Source organism: Heloderma suspectum, chromosome 6, assembly GCF_057233095.1.
Source record: "Heloderma suspectum isolate Gila_16-S chromosome 6, 16-S_ref, whole genome shotgun sequence".
In the NCBI taxonomy this organism is placed as follows: Eukaryota; Metazoa; Chordata; class Lepidosauria; order Squamata; family Helodermatidae; genus Heloderma; species Heloderma suspectum.
In genome coordinates, this window is record NC_139463.1 from 94,620,872 (window position 1) to 94,646,288 (window position 25,417).

Consider the following 25,417-nt stretch of genomic DNA (forward strand, 5'->3'; position numbering starts at 1 on the left):
ATGGAATAGGGAGTATCTCATGCAAAAGTTTATCTACAAAAATAGGCAATTTTACATGATGAGGCAGATTTTTAATCCCAATAATACGTACATTGGATCTTTTCGTGAAGGCCTCCAGTTGAGAGATTCTATCAGAGATATTTTTAAAACAAATTTGTGTCATAGTTTCATTTCCTGCCACTCAGTCTTCAAGCTCATTAATTTTTGTCTCAACTTTCCCCATGCAATGGGCCTTCTATGAGAACAGGTGAGTTCTTGCTGTACAGATCCAAATTCCTTCATTCCAGGCCTCGATGTGGGTAAAGGAGAAGGGCACTGGTCTAGTGGGTGAAGGGCACTGGTGAAGGGCATTGGTAAAGGGCACTGGGTGAAGGGCACTGGTCTAGTGGGTGAAGGGCACTGGTGAAGGGCACTGGTAAAGGGCACTGGGTAAAGGGCACTGGTCTAGCCATCTAGTCAGTGGCTAGAAGGGCAGTGAAGGGCACTGGTCTAGTGAAGGGCACTGGTCAAGTGGGTGAAGGGCACCGGCCTAGTGGGTGAAGGGCACCAGTGAAGAGCACCAGTGAAGGCACTCTGTAAAGGGCACTGGTAAAGGGCACTCTGTAAAGGGACCAGTGTAAAGGGCACTGGTCTAGCCATCTAGTCAGTGGCTAGAAGGGCAGTGAAGGGCACTGGTCAAGTGGGTGAAGGGCACTGGTCTAGTGGGTGAAGGGCACTGGTGAAGGGCACTGGGTAAAGGGCACTGGTCTAACCTTCTAGTCTCCCCTTGAGCTACTAATATGTTCATTCTCCACTTGCACTCTCTCATGCTTTCATAAAGGTGAAATGTCCCCCTTCTTCATGAAGGAGAAAGCACAATTGAAACCAGCAAGACTTAAGTAAATACCAGCAACATAAAACTTGGGATTTGTGGCACAAAACAATACAAACGTTGACACATAGTCAGAAGCAACATGAGAATGTGTTTTTTTGTCTGTGTTAACTCCCACATTTGATGCATCAGTACATAGCTGTGGGTGGCAGCAAAAATCTCAGGACTTTTGGCACAAAACAGCACAAAACGTTCGCAAAGGTTTGTAAGTGATATGACAATTTTTGTGTGTGTGTGTGTGTTAACTTCAATCCCACATCGCCTGTTGTACACCATTGTGGGTGGCAGCACCAAACTCTGGACTTGTGACACCAAGCTGGCCCCAATCTTTGGAGGAGATGCTAGTGGGGGGGCAGTCATAGTTAACAGAGCCTGTAGAATGTCCTATTTAGTCTTGCGATGCCTCTGCATTAGGGGTGCACGAAAGTCACTTACCTGGTCTCGCAGCTTGCTTTGTGGTGGGGGGGAGGCGCTTTGCTGCTCCCCCCAAAGTTCAGGCCAGGGGGGGAGGCTTCCCTCCTCGCCCGGCCGAAATTCAGGCCAGAGGGGAGGCTTCCCTCCTCGCCCGGCCTAAATTCAGGCCGGGGAGGAGGCGCCTCGCCTCGCCCGGCCACGAAATAAAAAGTAAAAAAAAAACGCCCCCGTGATAGGCTACGTGACGATTTACATAGCATATCACGGCTAGATCTGCAAAGTCAGCCATTTGCGTTCCTTATTTGGTCGCTGTAGTCTACGTAAATCTTTACGTAGACTACGGCGAAAATAAGGGCAACGCAAATAGCGTTGCCCTTATTTTCGCCGTAGTCTACGTAATCTTTATGTAGACTACAGCGACCAAATAAGGAACGCGAATGGCGGCTCCCTATGGGGGCCGCCATTAGCAATACGCGCTTCTTCTTTTTTTTTAAGTCACCCGTGATAGGCTATGTGACGATTTACGTAGCCTATCACGGCTGACTTTGCAAATCTAGCCGTGATAGGCTACATTAATCGTCACGTAGCCTATCATGGGGGCGTTTGTTTTTTTTTTACTTTTCTTGGAAAGACGGCGGCGGCAGCCGGTCAAAAGACCGGCTGCTGCCCCCGCCCCTGATGAAGTCCTGCCAAACCGCCGCCGGGACCCGCTGCCGGGGGGGACCTTCGGGAAAGGTAAGTCCCATCCTGGGGGGGTGCGGGGTGCAGGGGGGGTGTGGAGAATTTCTCCCTGAAACTACTTCGGGGGGCCGAATACGTTGGCACTCGGCCCCCCGAAGTTTCGGGGAGAAATTCTCCCCCATCCCTACTCTGCATACAGGTGGGAGCAGCATCAGTTCCCCCAATAGGGATGTACGAAAGTCACTTACCTGGTCTCGCAGCTTGCTTCGCGGTGGGGGGGAGGTGCTTCACTTCTCCCCCCGAAGTTCAGGCCGGGCGGGGAGGATTCCCGCCTCGCCCGGCCGAAATTCAGGCCGGGGAGAAGCGCCCCATCTCCCTGGCTGCGAACTTCAAAAGAAAAGTAAAAAAAAAAGCCCCGTGATAGGCTATGTAACGATTTACGTAGCCTATCACGGCTAGATCTGCAAAGTCAGCTGTGATAGGCTACATTAATCGACACGTAGCCTATCACGGGTGACTTTAAAAAAAAAAAAGCGCGTATGCAAATGGAGGCCCCCATACGGAGCCGCCATTCACATTCCTTATTTGGTCGCTGTAGTCTATGTAAATCTTTACGTAGACTACGGCGAAAATAAGGGCAACGCTATTTGCGTTTTTTGGGTTTTTTTTTTTTAAGTCATCCGTGATAGGCTACGTGACGATTAACGTAGCCAATCACGGCTGACTTTGCAAATCTAGCCATGATAGGCTACGTTAATCGTTACGTAGCCTATCACAGGGGCGTTTTTGTTTGTTTTTTACTTTTCTTGTAATGGCGGCGGCACTCGGCCCCCCGAAGTTTCGGGGAGAAATTCTCCCCTATCCCTATCTCCCAATGGTTGATGGAGCAGAGCAACCTATCAGTGGAGATCACTGGCTCCATCAGACGAGAAGTAATCACTAGCAGTTGAACTGGGGGTGAATGTTAGGCTGATGAGCGCAAATGGTCAGGCACTTGACTCTTCACCGAATATCCACTGAAGTGCCTGCCTCCTTCAGATACGCCCAGTGCAGGACCTGAGCTGCACCTATGCCTCATTGGCTTTCTACACACCACGTGGGGCCAGCAGGGCCAGGCCAGCAGCGGGAAAGCGCCAAGGGACAGCAGCAACCGCCACCACACAAAGGCATGCACCACACTTCCGTCTTCTCTTGCTCCTCTCTGTCAGCATCAGAAGCCACCACAATAAGGCAGTAAAATCAAGAGGCAAGGGGGGGGGGAGAATTGTAGAGGGAAATGGGGAGAACAACCACTTTCTCTTCCTCCCCACGCACCCCAACAAAAGCCTGTGATGACTCATCAGAAAGCCAGGTCTGTGATGATCAGAAAGATCCCCCCCCCCCCGCCCTACACACACACTTATTTCGTTTCAGGTTATAGTTGTAGCCTGCTATTTCTCATATCATTTTCTTGCTGTAGGTCATTCCAAGCCCTGTTCTCCCTTCCTGCCTATGTAAATGAGAGGGAAAACTTCTCATAAGTTGTGATAAACATGTTTTGTTCAGCAATTCCATAGTGAAGGCCCAGACTTGAATGGATCAACTTCCTCTCTAATGATCAAAAACACCTTTATTAATTCTGCAGCTCGACAAACCCCTGTGGAGTTTCAGTGCCCACTAGAAAAACTGATAGCAAAGGCTGCAAAAGATTTCATAAATCTACTCCCTACTATGTAAAGCATGAAAAAGGAACTGGGAACAGATGACGATTCTCCAGTGTGATTGCTCATGCTTTATATAGCCCTATCAGGAGATTAAACTACTATGAAAGCAGGCAGTTCAACTCACAGTGACTGTAATGACAGTGTGGTAGGGGGGAAAATATGGGGACGTCTGTGTAGAGGGAATATTTGCCCTTGTACTGAGGATGGCATTTTTTGTGGTTTTGCCTCTGGTATGTTTTCCTCCCCTGTTAAGCAAGGCTCACTTTGGGAAATGCAGGGCCGATAATCCACACCATCCACTTCACTCATTTCATCAGCCAGGAGATTTCATCATTGGTGGCATTGCTTCTCAGGGTGGCTTCATCTCCAGTCCAAAAGACTTCACTGAAATACCCCCACCAGCATTGCTTGAGGAGTTTGTGTAAGGACTTTAAAAAATGCATGTATTTCATCACTAGAATTACTATTCCTAAAGATGCAGGTTCAGAACTGTGATTTATAGTTTTATGCTGTTGAAATACAAAAATAGGCATGTTGGGAGATAGAAGTTCATTTTATTCACAGGTGGGAGTGGTGGAATAAAATTTTACATTTACTTATTATTTATTATTACCCAGTTTTCCCACACAATAACTGAAGGTCTCTGGATGGTGTACAGGTATCATCAGGCAGCCTGAAGTTGAAGACTGATGTTCTTTTTGTTATATTTCTATAGGCTACCTTAGACCAAAGAGTGCCTCAATAATATAGTATATAGAGGTGGTGCTGGTGCTGGTGGTGGTGATGAAACACAATGCGTGGGCAATAATTAAACTAAGTTTACAATATTCTTCTGATAAAGAATACAACTCTCATTGTAGTGTAGTGCCAAAGAATTACCAACACATCCTGGCCTTGGTATTTGCCATAAAGGAAATCAATGAAAACTCTCAGATCTTACCCAATCTGACCCTGGGATTCTGCATCTATGACAGCTATTTCAATGCACAATGCACCTATCTTGCAACAATGCTACTTATATCGGCAGTGGAGAGATTGATCCCCAACTACATATGTAACATCCAATATAGCCTAATAGCTGTAATCGGGGGACTGGACTCCCAAATCTCTCTTCATGTGGCAACTATCTTGGATATCTATAAGATTCCACAGGTAGGTTTCCTGTGTGGGTGTGTGAATGTGTCCTCAGATTATGGGAGGTCTTGGGTGGAATCCAACATCAAGACCTTGCTAGCTTTTGAAGTGCCATAGAATCCAACAATCCAAGCACCTAGAAAGAATTACAGAAAGAATCGAGGATAAGAATGGAGGGTCTCTATTATATTTTTATTGTATTTATTATTACATTTCTATTCCACTTTTTTTTTGCAATTGCAAGGAACCCAAAGGAGTTTACATTTCATCCTCACAACAACCCGGTGAGGCAGGTAAGGTTGAGAGTCAGTGACTGGTCCACGTCACCCACTGATGGTTATGGCCAAGTGGGGAATACCACAATCAAGTGTGCTATAGGCATTGTGACAGTATTTAGCCCCCCACATTGGCTCTTAGAACCAGGGTACAATTTCTTGGGGCTGTGCACAGACCCCTCGCTTCAATGACCATAACCTTTTTCAGTTTTCATGACAAACACATGAAATTTGGGGTTATTTAGATGATAGGAGGTGGTCACTATCCCTAATCTCTGCTGTAGTTTTGTTTGAAGTGCAAATGACCCTTCTCCCCTTTCCTATGCAGCTTCATGGTGGATGACATCGGGCTCTCCTTGGATGAATGGAAATATACATTGCCTGGAAAAACAGGTGCTTTTTCATCAAAAAGTATGGAAGTGAAGAGTTTGCAGAAGTGCATGAAATCTGGGCAATGGGCAGCCCCAATGCCAAGACCCTGAAGATGCCTCATATTGGTCTACATTTTCCACACAGTGTAGTATTATTTACATAATAGATGTTATGTGTCTAGACCTTTGCCCACTGTATTTTGAAATGTGGATGTGTGTAGGGCTTTGCTTGACCACAGCACAAGCCCATAGACACAGACACACACACAGACACAAATATGCAAAAGAAAAGCAACTACAGAACTACCTAAAAGCAAAGAAATTGGTTTTTTAAAAAAATTTTACAAAGAAGACAAAGCGTTCAAAAATGGGAAGGGAATGAATACAGGAATTGAGAAGGTTGGAGGGGGCAGAGCCAAGAACAAGGAAAAGAATGTACCTTTTCTTTTTTAAGGATCTAGCCAGAGAACTATGAAAAAAGAGTGAACTTGAGAATGGCGGGCGGCAGGGGCAGGGGAGGAGTGAGACAAAGAACAGGGCAAGGCAAGGCAAGGCAATTAAACTAATTTTTAGATTTGTCTTGTATTTTTAAAAGAATCTAGAGAAAGAAAGAAAGAAAGAAAGAAAGAAAGAAAGAGAGAGAACACTAATAAGAATGGCTGAGTACTTCAGAAGGGTGGGAGGGGCAAAGTACAAGGCTAGGAAAGGAGAAAACTAAAGTACTAAAAGTTTTTGGTTTTTTAACTAAAAAAATAATCTGGAAAAGAAAGCAAAGCAACAGTTGAGCAGGGAAGGGCTGGGTGGGAAAGAATAAGGGCAAAGCTGCAGTATAACACACACACACACACACACCAAACAGATCCAGCCCACTAACTAACCAACAGCTCTCTCCAGTAACTTCCTCTGTCAATGAAACAGAGGCTTTTCTCTCCAATATGTACAGTATCTCCCCCCCCCCAACACTGTCACTGATTGGAGACTGCTGGGTTAAGGTCAGCCCTAATTTGGCAACCAGCGCTGTCATTCGTCAAAGTGCCCTCCCTCCTCCTCCCCTCCCCCTCTCTGATTTTTCACAAGTTGATACATTTGGAGATAGGCTATCTGGGCTTCAGAAGGCATCCAAATAGCTCCAAATCTCTGAGGTGGACCAAGGTGGACTGCTTCACTTTGGAGTACCACGGTGCTGTTCTGATGTGCTCCGGATCTCACTGAGACACCCCTGGAGTGCCCTGATTTGCTTTAGTATTCAGATTTGGAACCAAAGCAATGCACAGCCCTACAATTGATGGAACTTCATCTAAAGTAATGTTGAGCATGTGCATAGTGTCTTTGTCCCACCACCATAGAGTGTGGTGATTAGAGTGTTGGAGAGGTACTGGGGAGACCTGGGTTCAAGTCACCACTTGGCCATGAAGATCACAAAGTGACTTTGGGCCTGTCACTGATTCTCAGCCTCACCTACCTCCCAAGATTTTTGTGAGGATAAAATGCAGAAGAGGAGAATCGTGCACGCCACATTAGACTCCTCAGAGAACAAGGTGGGTTATCAATTAATTAATGAATCAGTCAATTACATAAGCTAAAGATGTCATGGGGACCAAATGCTTCGATTAGGCTCCTCTGCCTACAGACAACTGTCCTCCAAGTTGAAAAAGCCAAATGCTGCAGAAGACAATTGAATTATTATTGTCACTGATTATGGTCACTTTGTTCAAACTTTCTGTCACAGACCACCAACATCTTGTCCTGTGAGTGGAAAGGAAAACAGGAAAAAATAGTGTGCCCCCATTCTTTTTTGCACTGCCCCCTTCTGTATTGCCCAGCCGTGGGCGTTGAACTCTTAGGTTAGAGGTGCCAAGATAGTGATACATCAGATTCAAAGCTTTACTTACAAGGAGTACTTTATTGGGTAACTTACAGCACACAGCCATACCCAATGGCTGGATCAGACAGCTTCTCTGAACCAAGAGCCATGGGGTACAATGGGTTTTGTACAATCCATGTTAGCAATAAGCAGCTTAACAGCAGCAAGCACCCCTATCTTTCATTCCCAGCATAAACTAGAAGTGTTTGGTTCTCAAGAACAGCCACCTGCAGCTCAGCATAAACACATTAGGGATGTACAAAAATTCTGCCACGGATCTCGGCTTGGCTACGCTCCTGGGGCCAATACACCTTCCTATGGTCCCGTACACTGCCACCAGGTGGAAATCTTTAACTCTCCGGCTGTCTCCATGAAACCAGTCTTAAAACACTCTGGGTCTCAGGTATATAGTTAGGTAATGTGGTCACTGGCTATTAACATGGGGCAAGGATGACAAAAAGAAAAGAGACCACATCTTTAAAATTTTACTGAACAAATGATTCATACATGGCAAAAGCAGGGTGGGCAGAGAAACTCAGCAGTTAGAACGTATTCTCCCCCTTTCTTTGTAGTTCTTCCCTAAGACATGAACCCATGGGGTTGTCATGGGCCATGCACTGTCCTCTTAGTACCTGCTCTGGACCTCGAACATGGGAACAATAACAGTCACTTTTTTACACAGTTTGTGTAAGAAGTGCTATGAACACATCAAAGCTCTGTATCAATGCTATCATTATTATCTTTCCCCACCTATCTCTCTTTAGCTCATATATGGCACCATTCCAATAATGAACAATAAAATTCCAGGACTTCCATTCTACCAGATGGTCCCTCGGGAAGACCTTCAATACAAGGGGATTCTCTCTTTACTTCTGCATTTTAGGTGGACGTGGATTGGGGTCCTTATTATGAATGACGACAATGGAGAAAGATTTGTGCAAACTGTGTTCCCAATGTTTTCCCAAGGTGGTGTCTGCTTCGCCTTCATAGGAAGAATTCCCAAATACAGTTTTGATGATAAATTTAATGAGATGCTACAAGAGGGTGTAAAAATATATGATCAAATCATGGGTAGCAATGCTAATGCACTGGTAGCGTATGGAGACTCTGATTCCATGGTGTTTCTGAGATGGTTCCCTTATATATCTGGACTACAGGAAGTGGTAAATAAACCAAAAGGCAAAGTGTTGATACTGACAGCCCAGATGGAGCTTGTTTCATTTTTGTATCAAAGGGATTGGGATGCAGAGATGTTACATGGTGCAATTGCTTTCACACTTCACTCCAATAACCCACCAGGATTCAAAACTTTCCTTGAGAACAGAAACCCTTTCAGTACAAAAGGAGATGGTTTTATCAAGGACTTCTGGCAACAGGTCTTTGGCTGTGTATTCCCAAATACAGTTCTGAGCAATGTGGTGAACGGGGACATTTGCAATGGGGAAGAGAAGCTGGAAAGCCTCCCAGCACCATTCTTTGAAATGAGCATGACGGGACACAGCTACAGCATCTACAATGCAGTCTACGCTGTGGCCTATGCTTTACATGCCCTGTCCTCATCTAGACTCAAAGACAGAGCAAAGGTGAATGGAGGGAGACCAATGCTTCAGAATCAACCTTTGTGGCAGGAGGTAATGGGCTAAATATTTCATGTGTGTGTGGCAATGAATCCCATGTTGGCATTTTGAGAGGCTATCCTCTGTGGAGGAAACTGTCCACCCAACCTTTTTTCTGCTCATGTGTTCCATCTTCCTTCCTTTACATTCTCAGATCAGCAAGACATGAAAGAATACCCAACATTTCAAACAGCCTTCCTGCTTTCCTCTATGTTCATAGAATCATAGAATAGTAGGGTTGGAAGGAGCCTATAAGACCATCGAGTCCAACCCCCTGCTCAATGCAGGACTCTAAGTCAAAGCATCCATGACAGATGGCTGTCCAGCTTCATCTTGAATGCCTCTAGTGTAGGAGAGACCACTACCTCCCTAGGTAATTGGTTCCATGGCCATATTGCTCTAACAGTCAGGAAGTTTTTCCTGATGTTCAGCTGGAATCTGGCTTCATGTAACTTGATCCCATTCTTCGGTGTCCTGCACTCTGTGATGATCGAGAAGAGATCCTGGCTTTCTTCTCTGTGACACCCTTTCATGTACTTGAAGAGCACTATCATATCTCCCCTCAGTCTTCGCTTCTCAAGGCTAAACATGCCCAGTTCTTTCAGTCTCTCCTCATAGGGTTTTGTTTCCAGTCCCCTGATCATCTTCGTTGTCCTCCTCTGAACCCTCTCCAGTTTGTCTGCACCCTTCTTAAAGTGTGGTGTCCAGAACTGGACACAGTACTCCAGATTAGGCCTAACCAGTGCTGTGTAGAGGGGAACTAGTACTTCCCATTATTTGGAAACATGCTACTATTAATGCAGCCCAAAATAGCATTTGCCTTTTTTGCAGCCACATCACAATGTTGGTTCAGCTTCAGCTTGTGATCTACAACAGTTCCAAGATTCTTCTTGGTTGTAGTATTGTTGAGTCAAGTATCGCCCATCTTGTAACTGTGCATTTGGTTTCATTTTCCTATGTGCAGAACTTGGCATTTATCCCTATGAAATTTCATGCTGTTGTTTTCTGCCCAGGGCTCCAGCCTATCAAGATCACTTTGAATTCTTTTTCTGTCTTCCAGGGCATTAGCTATTCTGCCCAATTTTGTGTCATCTGCAAATTTGATAAGCATTCCTCGCACCTCCTCCTCCAAGTCATTAATACAAATGTTGAAGAGTGCTGGGCCCAGGACTGAGCAGCGCAGTACCCCCCTCGTTGCCTCTCCCCAGTTGGAGAAGATCCCATTGAGAAGCACTCTTTGAGTCCGATTCTGTAGCCAACTGTGGATCCACCTGATAGTTGTTTCATCTAGCCCACTTTTAACTTGTTTGCTAATCAGGATAACGTGGGCACTTTGTCAAAAGCTTTGCTGAAGTTGAGGTATATTATGTCCATGGCTTTCCCACAGTCCACAAGTGAGGTGACCTGATCAAAACACAAGATCGGATTTGTCTGGCAGGATGTGTTTTGACAAATCCATGTTGGCTTCGAGTAATCCCTGCATTGTTTTCAAGGTGCCTACAGATGGATTGCTTTCTAATCTGCTCCAGAATTTTCCCAGGGATTGATGTCAGACTGACTGGTCTGTAGTTCCCAGATTCCTCCTTTTTGCCCTAGGAGCAACCTGAGAACCTGAAAAGATAGGAACAACATTAGCCCTCCTCCAATCATCTGGCAATTCACCTGCCCTCCATGATTTCTCAAAGTTTATAGACAGTGGTTCTGAGAGTTCTTCTGCCAGTTCCTTTCCTACTCTAGGATGCAGTTCATCTGGCCTTGGAGATTTGAACTCATTCAAAGTAATTAGGTGTTCCTTGACCTATCAATCCCAAGCTGCAATCCTGCCCCTTCAGCCTGTATTTCACCTTTGCCAGGGGGGCCATAGACCCTCTTTCGGGAGAAGACTGAGCCAAAGTAGGAATTGAGCATTTCTGCCTTTTCCTTGCCATCTGGTATCATTTTGCCACCCTTATTTAATCGTTGAACCACCATTTCTTTCCTCTGCCTTTTACTATACACATATCTGAAGAAAGCCTTTTTGTTGTTTTTAGCATCCCTCACTAACCTCTGCTTGTTCTCAGCTTTAGCCTTCCTGACACCATCCCTGCAATTTTGTGCTACCTGCCTGTACTCTTCCTTTGTTACTTGTCCTCCCTTCCACTTACTATATGTGTCCTTTTTTGTTTTCAGGTCATCTCTAAGCTTTTTGTGAAGCCACATTGGCTTTTTCTGTTGACTTCCACCTTTTTTTCTTGTTGGAATTGTTTGTAATTGTGCCTTGAGAATTTCCTTTTTTAAAAGCTCCCACCCATCTTGGACTCCTATTCTCGTTAGAGTCGCTTGCCATGGGACCTTACTGATCATTGTTCTGAGTTTATGAAAATCAGCTCTCCTAAAATCCAGGGTACGCATTTGACTACACTTGGCTTTTGCTTCCCTTAGAACCAAGAACTCAACTATAACATGGTTGCTTACCCCCAGAGTAACTGCTACTTTATCCACTAAGTCAACCCTATCGGTTAGGATCAAGTCAAGGATAGACAATCCTCTAGTTCCTTCCTCCACTTTCTATAGGAGAAAATTATCAGCAACACATGTCAGGAATCCCTTGTAGGGGCCATCTTTTGTAGAATTTGTCTCCCAACAAATATTGGGGGAATTGAAGTCCCACATTACTACTACATCATGCTTCCCTGAAACATTGGCTATTTGCTTTTCAAAAGTTTCATCCTTGTCTTCTCCTTGATTGGGTGTAGAAAGTAGTTTCTGATAGGGGTGGACAAAAGTCACTTACCTGTCGTCGAAGGCTGTTCGCGGTGGGGGGGAGGTGCTTCGCTGCTCCCCCCGCAAAGTTCAGGCTGGGGGGGGGAGGCTTCCCACCTCGCCCGGCTGAAATTCAGGCCGAGGGGGAGGCTTCCCGCCTCGCCCGGCCGAAATTCAGGCCGGGGAGGAGGCGCCTCGCCTTGCCCGGCCGCGAACGCGAAAGTTAAAAAAAAAACGCCCCCTGATAGGCTACGTGACGGTTCACGTAGCCTATCATGGCTAGATCTGCAAAGTCAGCCGTGATAGGCTACGTCAATCGTCACGTAGCCTATCACGGGTGACTTAAAAAAAAAAACGCGTACGCGAATGGCGGCCCCCATAGGGAGCCGCCATTCGCGTTCCTTATTTAGTCGCTGTAGTCTACGTAAATGTTTATGTAGACTACGGCGAAAATAAGGGCAACGCAAATAGCGTTGCCCTTATTTTCGCCGTAGTCTACGTAAACATTTACGTAGACTACAGCGACCAAATAAGGAAGGGGAATGGCGGCTCCCTATGGGGGCCGCCATTATCCATACACTCTTTTTTTTTTTAAGTCACCCGTGATAGGCTATGTGACGATTCATGTAGCCTATCATGGCTGACTTTGCAAATCTAGCCATGATAGGCTACGTGAATCATCACGTAGCCTATCAGGGGGCGTTTTTTTTTTCTTTCATTGCAATGGCGGTGGCGGCAGCCGGTCGAAAGACCGGCTGCCACTCCCGCCTCGCTCGAACACCCGACGAACCGCCGGCCGGACCAGCCACCGGGAGGGACTTTCAGTGAAGGTAAGTCCTGTCCCGGGGGGGGGGGTGCGGGGTGCGGGGGGGTGTGCGGAGGATTTCTCCCCGAAACGTGTTCGGGGGGCCGAACACATTGGCGCTCGGCTCCCCGAAGTTTCAGGGAGAAATTCTCCGCCATCCCTAGTTTCTGACCACCAGGTTTAACCCAGATGTTCTCAATGGTGCTACCAAGCTCATCCTCCTGTATCCCTGTGCAGATATATGTATTTTTAACATATAGTGCAAACACACCTCCCTTTCTGTTCCTTCTGGGGTTTTTTGAACAAGTTATATCCTTCAGTTGCTTTATTCCAGTCATGGGAGTCATCCCACCAAGTTTCAGTTACACCTATCAAGTCATAATTTCCCTCCTGTATTAAGAGTTCAAGTTCGTTCTGTTTGTTTCCCATACTCTGGGCATTAGTATATAGACATCAAAGACCATGTGCTTCATAGTCTGGCTTTCTTCCTACATGTTTCTGAAGAGAAGACTATTATTGGGCACTATTAGATGTGTTCTCTCCATTGTGGTACATGAGCCTCCATCCATTGTTACCCCCAAGTTTACATATCCCTCCCCCAAGGATTCAGTTTAAAGCCCTTCTGATGAAGTTCTTCATTCTGTGGCCAAACACATTCTTCCCATCCTTTGTGAGGTGCAACCCATCCCTTGCCAATAGCCCATCTTCCAGGAAACATAGCCCGTGGTCCCAGAATCCAAATTTCTCATGCTGACACCACCTTCGTAGCCATTCACCTGGAGTATTTTTCTTTCCCTTTCTGTCCCTCTTCTAACTACTGGAAGGATGGATGAAAAAAACTATCTGGGCTCCAAAGTTCTTGAGTTTCCTTCCCAAAGCTTCAAAGTTTGATGTGATTTGTTTGTAGCTCTGCTTGGCGGTATCATTTGCTCCCACATGGATGAGAAGAAAGGGATACCTGTCAGTGGGCTTTATGAGTGTAGGCAATCCTTCAGTCACATCTCTAATCTGTCCTCCTGGGAGACAGCATACCTGACGGGTCCATGGGTGTTCACAACATACTTGGGTTTCTTTCCCATGCAGCAAGGAGTCTCCCACTACTACTACTCTTCTCTTCTTGTTGTTGTAGGCCTTCGTTTCCTTGCCTCTGCTTGACTGACCTCCAGCCTCTTGCTCGATCTCATGCAGGTTCCCCTGTAATTCTTCCTCTGCAGGCTGTACCCCAGTCTCATCTTCAAGTACCTGGAAATGGTTCCATAGTTCCAATGCTTCCACTGGTGTAGAGTGGCTTCTAGTTGTTCTTCTCCTAACTGTCACCATTTTCCAAGGAATATCCTCTACTTCATTTTTCCTCACCTCAGCATTTTCCTCTTCTGCCTCAGCTTGCTGTTTCTCTTCTAGCTTCTGTTCTTCACTTTGCTGCTGTAGTTCCCCCATTCTGTCCAAGAACTCTTCATGTTCTCTTATTCCCTGGAGGGTCAACTGTCGCCACTCCAGTCCTCTTATTTTTTCTTCCAGCAATGTGATCAACTTGCAGTTGTTGCACATGTAGGCCATGTTGATCTCAGGCAAGGAAACAAATATTGCACAGACCTTGCTGTTCATCACCACTGGAGAGAATCTTTTCCTTCCATAGTCTCTATTCCCTTTATGTTTCTAGCTTTCTGACTGTACTAGAATATCCTGTGCTTTGTCCTGTATTCACTGGAGGTTAAAAACACAGTCCCACTGGTATGGAAGTGTGTGTTACATAGGGATGGACGAAAGGGACTTACCTTGTCCTGCAGCTTGCTTCGCGGTGGGAGGGAGGCGCTTCGGTTCTCCCCCCGAAGTTCAGGTGAGGAGGGGGGTGCCCTGCGTTGCCCGGCCGAAATTCAGGCTGGAGGGGGAGGCGCCCCATCCCTCACTGGCGAAATTCAGGCTGGGGAGGAGCGCCCCATCTCCCCGGCCGTGAAAAAAAAAGTAAACACACACACACACACCCGTGATAGGCTACGTAACGATTTGTGTAGCCTATCACGGCTAGATTTCCAAAGTCAGCCGTGATAGGCTACGTAAATCGTCACGTAGCCTATCACCGGTGACCTTGGGGAAAAAAAAAAGCGTGTATGCAAATGGCGGCGCCCCATGGGCGCTGCCATTTGCGTTCCTTATTTTGGCACGTCTAGTCTACATAAAGATTTACGTAGACTACGGTGAAAATAAGGGCAATGCAAATAGCATTCTCTTATTTTCGCCGTAGTCTATGTAAATCTTTATGTAGACTAGACGTGCCAAAATAAGGAACACAAATGGCGGCACCCATGGGGCGCCGCCATTTGCGTACGCGCTTTTTTTTCTCCCAAAGTCACCCGTGATAGGCTACGTGACAATTTACGTAGCCTATCATGGCTGACTTTGGAAATCTAGCCATGATAGGCTACGTAAATCATCATGTAGCCTATCATGGGTGTGTGTGTGTGTGTGTGTGTTTTACTTTTTTATTTTGTAATGGTGGTGGCTGCAGCCAGTTGGGAGACCGGCCGCTGCCCCCGCCGAAACGCTGCCGAAACGCCGCTGGGACCCGCCGTCAAGAGGGACATTCGCAGAAGGTAAGTCCCATCCCAGGGGGGGGGGTGCGGGGCCGGCAGAGAATTTCCCCAACACTTCGTGGAGAAATTCTCCACCATCCCTAGTGTTACAAGAAAACGTTTTTTTAAAAAATTGAAAAAAAAATGTTAGAGGCCTCCCCCTTGACCTCCCCTGCTGAACTCCCCTGGCCAACTCCTGTTTGCTCTCCTTGTTCGCTCACTCTGATCACCTGCTCTGTGTCTTCCTGCCCACACAGCTCCTGGGAATCCTCAGGCCACCCCCTTCAATTCAATTGGAGCTCTCAGGAGCACATGGCTTGCACATGGCAACTCAGAATGGAAAGTCCCATGAGCTTACTCCAGCCCTCTCGCTGCTTCGCCTTTGTCTCCTCTTCCTGCTTTGCCTTTGTCTCCTCTTCCACTGCAACTTCCCTGGCAAACTCCTGTTTGCTGTCCCTGTTTGCTCACTCTGATCGCTTGCTCTCTGGGAGCTTGCTTCCTTGTATAGTCCCTAGACCAGCTGGAGCAGCTTCCTCTGCTCTGCTCATCTAGGAGACAGGAAAAAGAACAAATATTGTCTTTGAACTTTCTATATAAATGGTCAACATTGTTAAAATGTACCTGATTCTAACCTGCTATCTCTGTGTTCTAACCTGCTATCTCTGAGTCAGAAGAATGAATACATCTTTTGTCAATATTCTCCCAGTCAAAGAACTGTACAAAACATCATTCTCCTTCTGCCATTAGTCCTCGGTCCTGAACATCTAACTGCAGCCTTTTCAGGACTCTTGTCTTTTCCTTTCCAATCTAGCTCCATCACTTTCTGAAAAGGGTCTCATTTAACAACAGTGCTGGGGACAAGATTTCTTTTGATCAGAACGGGGAGTCAGCAGCTGGGTTTGATGTGATCAACTGGATCATTTCCTCCAACCAATCTTTTCATCGTGTGCAAGTTGGAAGTGTGGATTCCCAGGCTTCTCCAGTCCAAGTGTTCACCATCAATGAGGATGCCATAAAATGGCACAGCTGGTTTAACCAAGTAGGAACCCATTTTCAGCCATTTTCATGGACATTTGAGTTTTGAATGAACACTGACTCTTTTTCTGGATGTTTAAAATTAATTCCATTGGATAATACTTAATGACAATAAAATATTGTTGACTGAAGGAAACACAGTATATAAATTGGTGTAACATATTGTCAGGGTGGAAACTGAGCCGATAGAACCCCAGAGCAGTTCTGATTCTGAGGAGGATCAGCAATCCGTGAGCCAGATCATCCCTCACAGGCACAAGAGCTGGCAGAGATTCCTCCTGCCGGCATTCGTGAAATAGATAGTGATCCTAGCAGTGAGAAAGTGCAGGAGGGGGGCTTGCTAGATGCTCGACGCAGATGCAGGGAGAGACGAGCGATGGAGGGTGCAGAAAGGAGGTGTAGCGCCCGTTTGGTGCACAAGCAACGGCCGCTCCCATGGACCCAAGGGAAAGAGGTAGGATCTCTCCCTAGCCCATACGTTCAGGGTCTTCAAGTGATTCTCCTTCAAAGGGGGATCAACTGCCTACTCGGAGCATAGGCTACTCTGCTGTTCATTGCTTAGTCGCTGGTGATTAGCATCTGAAAGAGTCATTAAGTTGTAAAAGGATTAAAGGCTTGAAAAGAATCCTTTCATCTGTGTCTTGAGTTGGCTATTGGAGTGTACTGAAAGAGGCCGCTAGGGCGCTCCTGACACATATGTGCCTCCACAAATTCTTCGCCATTCACTGTATTCATGAGTTCATTACTTGACAAATGGTTGGAGGAAATCTAAAATATAACTTCATTGTGTCCTGCCTGCCTGCCTGCCTGCCTATCATTACCCCCACTCCCACCCTTGCAATGCATTTGCACCCTTCACTGATTCTCCAACAGATCTTATGGAGCAGGAAGGCTGCTTCATGAGGAGACAGCCACTCAGTTATGGTGGACCCAAACCTTTTAGGGCTTTAAATTAGGGATGTACGAAAATCACTTACCTGTTCGCGGATTATGCTGATGGTGGGGGGGGAGGCGCTCTGTCACTCCCCCCGAAATCCTGGATGGGGGGGAGGCACTCCGTTCCTCCCCCCCCCCGGAATCCTCCTTGGCCGGCTCAGCAGCCGGCCAGACCCAGCCAGGCCAGAGCTGTCTGCAGCCGGATTTCCGGCCGCGGAGGGCTCTGGGGGAAAAAAACACAACGCGTACGCAAATGGCGGCGGCTACGGCTGCCGCCATTTGCGTTCCTTATTGTTGACGTCTTGATCTATGTAAATATTTACATAGACTAAGATGGCCCAAAATAAGGAATGCAAATGGTGGCGGCTGTAGCTGCCGCCATTTGCGTATGCTTTTTTTTTTTTAACCCAGTCGTTTTAGGCTACGTAAGTTTTTACGTAGTCTAAAACGTCTGGGTTAAAAAAAAGAAAAGGCCTAACCAAATGGTGGCGAATGTAGCCACCGCCATTTGCGTAAACTTTTTTTTTTTTTTTTACCCAGACCTTTTAGGCTATGTTACAACTTACGTAGCCTATCACGTGGGTGTAAAAAAACCCAACAACCTGCAAATGGCGGTGGCGGCAGCCGGTTGGAAGACCAGCCACCACAGCCGCGGCCGCCGAAGCCACTGCTGGAGCCGCTGCTGCCTGGAAGATCCGCCCCAGGTAAGTCCTGGGGGGATCCGCGGGGGGTGGGCGGGGGGTGGCAGGCTGTTCCACCACAGATTTCAGGGGGCCGAATGCACTGGCATTCGTCCTCCCTGAGATCCATGGAAGAATTCTCTGCCATCCCTAATTTAAATGCAGGGCTTTTGGAGTAATCTGGAATGGAACCAAATGAGTTCAGATCTTGATCAATCTGACCAGTGGATTCTGCAGCAGAGCAGCTTTCTCCCTTGTCAGGCGGACTCCACCAACTTGTGGACCATTTTCCTAACTATCCCAATTTTGTGCAAATTTCATCATCGAAAAATATGCAAAATTCTTTAAAAATTGCCAAAAACATAGTCTAAAATGTGAAAATGCACATTTTGTGGGATTTTGTATATCTTGGGGGAATTTGAATATTTTCGCATGTGAGAATTTGTGTAAATGTGCATTTGTGCTAATTCAGGAACTAAAAAAATCTGATTCCATCAGTGGGCAGGCTGCGGAATGAAAGGTGCCTGACAATCTGCGAAACACAGATGGAACGGATTTTACACCATCCATACATCCTTATTTAGAGGTAATCAGTAACACTGGGTTGTTTCTGGTAACAAAAAGCAAGCAGTGCAGCTGTTGCAGAATAGGTATTATATGATCCCATAGGCAACCCCCCACGAATACCTTGCTGGCATAGGTTGGACAAACTGGTTTTGAATGATTCTTCAAAGCTACCCAATATAGAGTGTATTGCAGCAATCCAACCTAGAATTAACTAGGGATGTCCATCACCAGGAAATGTAGCCCTTATTGGGCTTGTCAGATTTCTGCAGTGTCCCCAACTTGGTTTGCATTCATGAACCGTGCTGTGGGTTTTTGCTGAGAGCAGGGAACTCTTTGTCAGTGTTTGTTTTTAAATTTCCATAAATAGAAATTTGCATACATTTCAACTGAAATGTGCATAATTTGGGCAAATTGCAATGGCAATTTCCACAAATTATGGCTGCAATTTGTGCAAATTTCCATTTCTACAAATAAAAATTTAAAAAGGGAAATTTGTGAACTGGCCTGACTTGATGCAGATTGACTCAGACCAGCTCATGGGAAATGAGCTGAAGTCCAGGGACTGAGCTGATGAAAGTTCAGCAAATTCCAAACACACACCCCGGATGGATTCCTCCAACATCCTTAGATATAACTAAGGCTTATGTTACTGTGGCCAGGTTTGATCTTCTCAGGAATGAGTACATCTGGCAAACCACCCTAAGCTGCGCAAAACACCCCTGGTCACAACCACCAGATGCATCCAGATGCAAAAGTTGGATCCAGAAGTACCCTCAAAGTATGAACTTGATTTTCAAAACGAGCTCTACCCCATGTGAAACAGTTAGAAACTTGATTCCAGATTCAAATTTTCTCCTGTTCAGCATCACCTCTGTCTTGACTGGGTTAAGCTTTAATTAAATAGCCCTCATCCAGCCCATTATGTCCTCCAGACACCAGTTCAGGGCATCAACGGATTCCCTAGTATCTAATAGAAAGGGAGATTAGAACTGTGTGCTATCTCCATATTGATGATAATGCACTCCAAATCCCCAATCTAGGGGATAGAATTGAGCCCTGAGATACACATCATGTGCCAATGACCAAAGTGTCAAACAGGGGTTCCCTCAGCACCAACTTCTGGAAATAGCCCCCAAGGACCACCCAAAAATGGCATCTCTCAAGCCCATCCCTGAAGCCCAGAAGGATACTGTGGTTGATGTTAATGAACTCAAGAGGACCATTAGAACCAACTGGGATAGGTTTTCCCTGTCTAGTGCCTGGCATATATCATCTTTTAGGACAGCCAAAGCTGTCTCAGGCCAGAAGCCAGATTGAGATGGGTCTAGATAATTCGATTCATCCAAGGACCCCCGACCCTGAAATTCCACTCCAAATTGTGTACCTCATCTCAAAATGGAAGATTTAAGAATGGCTGCAAATTATCCAACACAGTGGGTTCCAAAAAAGTCCCCCCCCCCAACAAAGGTTGCACAAAATCCAACTAAAACATGGATGGAACTGCACCTTCCTCTAAGTAGGCATTGACCTCCCTATCCCCTCAGCCAAGCCTCTTCTGACTGCTTTATTCCATCAAGAAGGGCCAGGGTGAAGCATGGAAATTGTTGACCCTATGTAGGATCTTGTTCACATCTGCAGTCCTCACATATTTTGAATATGCATAGAATGACACTTTATGTCCTCTAACTCCATCAATGAGACAAGACTAGATGCTAACTTAAAGCTGTGGCCAGTGCATCTTCTAGCAATGTCTAGTTCAAGGAATTGTTTGTTTTGATGCCATCACATTCAGCATTTCCTTGCCAGGTTCATGTGGCAAGCAATGAATTAGTGCAGAGGCAGGGAATTACTGAATGCAATGTTGTCATGTCACACATTTGTTTTAACAAGACCTTGCCAGGAGATGTAGGGAAGAGATGTCAAATGGTTGCAACCACTCCTACCAGGTACCACCTATTTGGGCACTTTTGCACCCCAAAATGATTTCAGTCCAGCTGCAGAAAGAAATATCATTCAAGAACCTCATCAAAACATTCATGGCAAGGTGATATGAAGGCATAACTGAATACAAGACCTCTATTACTTCAGAATAGAATATTAATATGTTAGGTTCTTTAAAATGTATTTTTACTAACCCAGATTTGGAAATGGCATTGAATGTTATTAGCAGGCTCTAAATTAAGCATATCTTCAAAATAGAATGAAGTGGATACTCCCACTATTCCAAGTTTCTCTGAATAGTTGAAAGGGATGAGGAACATAGCATAAATCATGACATTATACCTAGGAAGCAAAGCTGGAAATCAATTTATAAAAAACTGATAATTTTTCATAATGTGTTGCAATTATACATATAGCATTCATGCTGTATCATATTACTTGTTTCAACAGAACCAGTAGCGGTATATCAAGTCCTCCTTGTTGAGCCCATTCACACATTACTGAAGTGGCTTGTCCCTTTAGTGAAATTCAGGAAGGATCCCAAGATAATTATTCACACGATTGTCATTGTTCTCCTTCACTTATGATTAGGCATGGCCTCTTTCTGTATGTAGTGAGAGATGTCATCCCGGCTCTAGCAAGAAAGTGAAGGAGGGTGAACTATTTTGCTGCTACGATTGCATCCCATGTCCAGAAGGGAAGATTTCAGATCGCGAAGGTAAGAGATATACTATCCAGATTTATAAAACCAAAGAGTGTACTCCAGAGAAACATGCATACAGAATCATTGCGTGCATCAAAGTTACTTTTCTTCAATAGGATTGAAACGTTTGGTGAACAAGGTCTGAGAGGAAGCTGCTGAAGAGGAAACAAGTGTGTGTGTGTGTGTGTGTGTGTGTGTGGCCACGATGGTGGGCAGTTCTGGTGGCAAATAAACAGGAAGAGATTTTCAGAGACAGGGGATTAGCTTCTACGCACTGTGATTCTCAAAGATGGCTTGCTCCTGAATATCAGTGAGGATTCCCTGTTTTTAAATGTTTAAACAAAAGCTGAGATATTTCTATCAATGGAGGCTGGTGGCTCCGATTTCAGTGGGGCTGAGAATCCATTCTGGGTTTCAGTCAGAATCAGCCAGAACTCTGAAGGAGCTTTCCAAGTGCTGAACCTATCTTGGGGATAGGGTTCAGCACCTCAGATAGCTGCTTTAGAGTTTGGGCTGGTTCTGTCTGAAACCCAGAATGGATTCACAGCTCCAAAGAAATCGGAGCCACCAGCCTCCACTGGTTTCTATTTATACCTAGTAGCCCTCATTGAGCCATCCCAGTGAACCCTGTTTCCCTGCAGAATCATGCTTCCAATAGTCCACTGAATAGCCGTTTGGTAGGGTGGAAGGATCCTGTTTCTGCCTGGAAACAGGGCATGTGGGGAGTGATTCTACTGAGATGCAGGGGCATGCAAGGAGAGTCATCATCCCCATGTGCAGTTTCCCAGCAAAATGAGGCTCCCACCACCCTGCCAAACCATGGTTTGGCAGGCTACTGTGTGCATGATTCTTTAGAGAAACAAGGGACGTGGGGATAATTCTCCTTGTGCACCCTGTTAATTGGTGGTGGCAGCTGTAGCAACAAGGGAATTGGGGGAGGTCAGATTACCCACAGGTTGCCCACCTGTAGGTTAGGTGGGTCAGCTTATCCACAACAAGGTGGGCACTTCTTAATAATCACATTCGCCCCATTTAACAGGGTTCTGTGATTCCAACTGGTTTACCACATCCTTGAGTTTTAAACTGGAGGTATTGTTTTAGACTTATAAAGCCCGAAGTCCCTCAAACTGCAGGTTGTGACATCTCACAGTATCAGCACTGCACCTCACCATTAATTATAGCACAGGAATTTTACCTGTGAGAAAAGAATACTTACAGCATGTTATTAAGATTTATGGTATGTTTAAGACATTAAGACTACACCTTTTCTTCTTCAGACATATGACTAGGGATGGCGGAGAAATCCATCACGGACTCCAATGAGGCTGGATTCTTTAGAGTCTGTGGTGGAACGGACTACTCCCCCCTGTCAACCCGCGAGGTACAATCAGGACGGACCTTACCTGTCACCGGCTGGGTCTGGGTCTGTCCTCCTCAACCTGCAGCCGTCCGCTGCCAAGCTGGGGACGCAAATGGCATCTGGCGTAGCGGATGCCATTTGCATTCCTACCCTTTGCCGTGATAGGCTATGTAAATATTTACGTAGCCTACCACGGCAAAGGGCAGGGACGCAAGTGGCGTAGCGGATGGACTCGCTACGGAGCGAAGCTGGCCGGGGAGGATTCTGGGGGGAGGGACGGATCACCTCCCCCCCATGGACCCTGCAGCGGAATGGTAAGTGGGGTTCATACACCCCTACATATGACTGTCATGTGGCTAACATTTATAGCATATTTCGGAGATCAAGAATATATTTCTTTTTCAGACATGAATGACTGCAATACGTGTGCAGTTGAAAACTATCCGAACAAGAACCAGGATTTCTGTATTCCCAAGACTGTAACATCCTTGTCTTATGAAGAACCACTGGGGATTGGTTTAGCCTGGGTTGCTCTTTTCTTTTCTTTGACTACAGCTCTGGTGCTGGGAATATTTACAAAGCACCACAACACTCCCATAGTCAAAGCCAACAATCGGAACCTCACCTACACTCTCCTCATCTCCCTCCTGCTCTGTTTTCTTTGTGCATTGCTATTCATTGGCCGTCCTCAGTACATAACGTGTCTCGTCCGACAAATTGCCTTTGGCATCGTCTTCTCAGTGGCGGTTTCTTGTGTGCTGGCAAAAACCATCACTGTGGTTGTGGCCTTCATGGCCACCAAGCCAGGATCCAGGATGAGAAAATGGGTGGGGAAAGGATCAGGCAATTTCGTTGTTCTTTCTTGCTCCCTCCTCCAAGCAGGCATCTGTACTGTGTGGCTGGCAACCTCTCCCCCTTTCCCAGATGTTGACATGTACTCTGTAGCTGAACAAATTGTATTGGAATGTAACGAAGGGTCACTGAGTATGTTTTACTCTGTATTGGGCTACATGGGTGTCCTGGCCATGGTCAGCTTCATAGTGGCTTTCCTTGCCAGGAAATTACCAGACAGTTTCAATGAAGCCAAGTTTATCACTTTCAGTATGCTGCTCTTTTGCAGTGTTTGGTTATCCTTTGTTCCAGCCTTCTTGAGCTCCAAGGGAAAATACATAGTAGCTGTGGAAATATTTTCTATCTTGGCCTCTGCTGCTGGATTGCTGGGTTGCATCTTTCCCCCCAAATGTTACATTATTATGATGAAGCCTGAGCTGAACAACAGGGAACAGCTAATAAAAAGACAATTCTGAAGAATGTAAGTGGCTATTCCCTGTGCTGTACTTAGGGATGTACGAATCCCTTACCTTGTTCCGTTGTGGGGCTTCTGCGGTGGGAGGGAGGCGCTCCGTCCCTCTCCCCGGAATCCTCCCTGGCCAGCTCTACTCTGTGGCGGCTCCATGGAGCCGCTGGCCAAGGGCATCCGCAGCCGGAGTTCCAGCTGTGGCTGGGCTGCTGCAGTTGCAAATGGCGGCTGCCGTAGTGGCTGCCATTTGTATCCAGCCAGGCTGCTATGATAGGCTATATAAGTATTTACGTAACCTATCACGGCAAAGAGCAGAGATGCAAACAGCAGCTGCTACGCCGTTTGCGCTGCTGCTCTTTCCGTGATAGGCTACGTAAGTATTTACGTAGCCTAACACGGTAAAGTCAGCCACGCAAATGGTGTAGTGGCCGCCATTTGCGTCGCTGCCTTGACCATGATAGGCTACATAAATACTTATGTAGCCTATCATGGAAAGAGTAGAGGTGCAAACGGCGTAGCGGCCGACGTTTGCGTCCCTGCTGTTTGCTGTGATAGGCTACATAAATACTTACGTAGCCTATCACGGCAGCTTGACAGGATGCAAATGGCAGCTGCAGCAGTCAGCCGAAAGACCAGCTGCCTGTTGATAGTATTTACGCAGCCTATCACGGTAAAGGCAGCCACGCAAATGGCGTAGTGGCCTCCATTTGTGTGGCTTCCTTTACCATGATAGGCTACGTAAATACTTACATAGCCTATCACAGAAAGAGCAGCAGTGCGAGCAGCAGTGCAAACAGCATAGCGGCTGCTGTTTGTGTCCCTGCTCTTAGCCATGATAGGCTATGTAAATACTTACATAGCCTATCATGGCAGCTTGGCAGGATGCAAATGGCAGCTGCAGCAGCCAGCCAAAAGACCAGCTGCCGCCAGAGCCCTGGGTAAGTTTCGTTCTGGGGGATTCCACGGGGTGGTGGTGGGGGGAGGCCATTCCATCACAGATTTCGGGGGGCCGACTTCAAGTGCATTTGCACTCACTGAAATCCGTGGCAGAATTCTCTGCTATCCCTAGCTATACTTCATAGTCTCAGCAAAATAGCTGTGTGAGGGTTTTTTCTCAGCAGCTGAGTTATATCTCTATCTCTGTCTCTATCTGTCAAGGGCTCCTTGGAGGTCTCTCTCTGTCTAAACCAGTAGCCAAGTCCAGACTCAGACAAAGGAATTCCTTTCAAAGCTTTATTCTTCTTTTACAACTTAACAACTATACCGATTGCAACTAGATCTGAGCAGCACAGTACCTATGCCCTAAGTTGGAACAGTTGGAACCTGTTTGAAAGGGAATTATTGGCAGACCCCTGAACTTAAGGACTAGGGAGAGTCCCTCCCCTTTTCCCTTGGATCCTCTGGGCGCAGCCGTTGTTTGCGCGCCAACCTGGCACTTCGCCTCCTTTCCGCGCCCTCCATCTGGCGCCGCTCTCTGCATCTGCGTCGCGCATCCACCAAGTCTGCTATCTGTGCTTGGTCACTCCCTGGACTGCTAACTAAACTAGGAATGCTGGTGGGAGGAATCTCCGTCAGCTGTTGGTCCTGGGAAAGAGGAGCACGCTCCTCTCCCAGAAGCGACTGCTCTTCCTCAGAATCAGAACTACTCTGGGATTCTATGGGCTCAGTGTCCACCCTGACACTATCTATCTTCCCCAGAGCTCTCCAACTTCTCCTTACATTAAAAAAAACAAAACAAAAAAAATTTGGAAAAGTGAATTGCTTAAAGAGAAACCAACTTCCCATTCCACTGTTTGCTTTCTTTTCAACTGCTCTTCTTAAGACCCAGATGTCTCTCCATATAGGGCGG

At 46.3% G+C, this 25,417-nt stretch overlaps 1 protein-coding gene across 1 annotated transcript; it reads left to right on the top strand.

The window, feature by feature from the left end:
* Positions 1-221: 221 nt before the first annotated feature.
* LOC146341894 (vomeronasal type-2 receptor 26-like) lies at positions 222-23,575 on the top strand. The gene is made up of 7 exons (XM_084807734.1): positions 222-247; positions 3,923-4,090; positions 5,407-5,529; positions 8,197-8,944; positions 15,858-16,085; positions 20,797-20,923; positions 22,674-23,575. The coding sequence occupies exons 1-7, from the start codon at positions 222-224 to the stop codon at positions 23,573-23,575; spliced, it is 2,322 nt and encodes a 773-aa protein (XP_084663860.1).
* The last annotated feature ends 1,842 nt before the right edge of the window (positions 23,576-25,417 follow it).

Excerpts from the sequence above, each read along its gene's own strand:
- LOC146341894 (XM_084807734.1), top strand. The coding sequence starts at position 222 with ATGCAATGGGCCTTCTATGAGAACAG. Across the intron at positions 8,945-15,857 it reads ATCAACCTTTGTGGCAGGAG|CTCCATCACTTTCTGAAAAG; the intron begins GTAATGGGCTAA and ends TTTCCAATCTAG. Across the intron at positions 20,924-22,673 it reads GAAGATTTCAGATCGCGAAG|ACATGAATGACTGCAATACG; the intron begins GTAAGAGATATA and ends TTTCTTTTTCAG.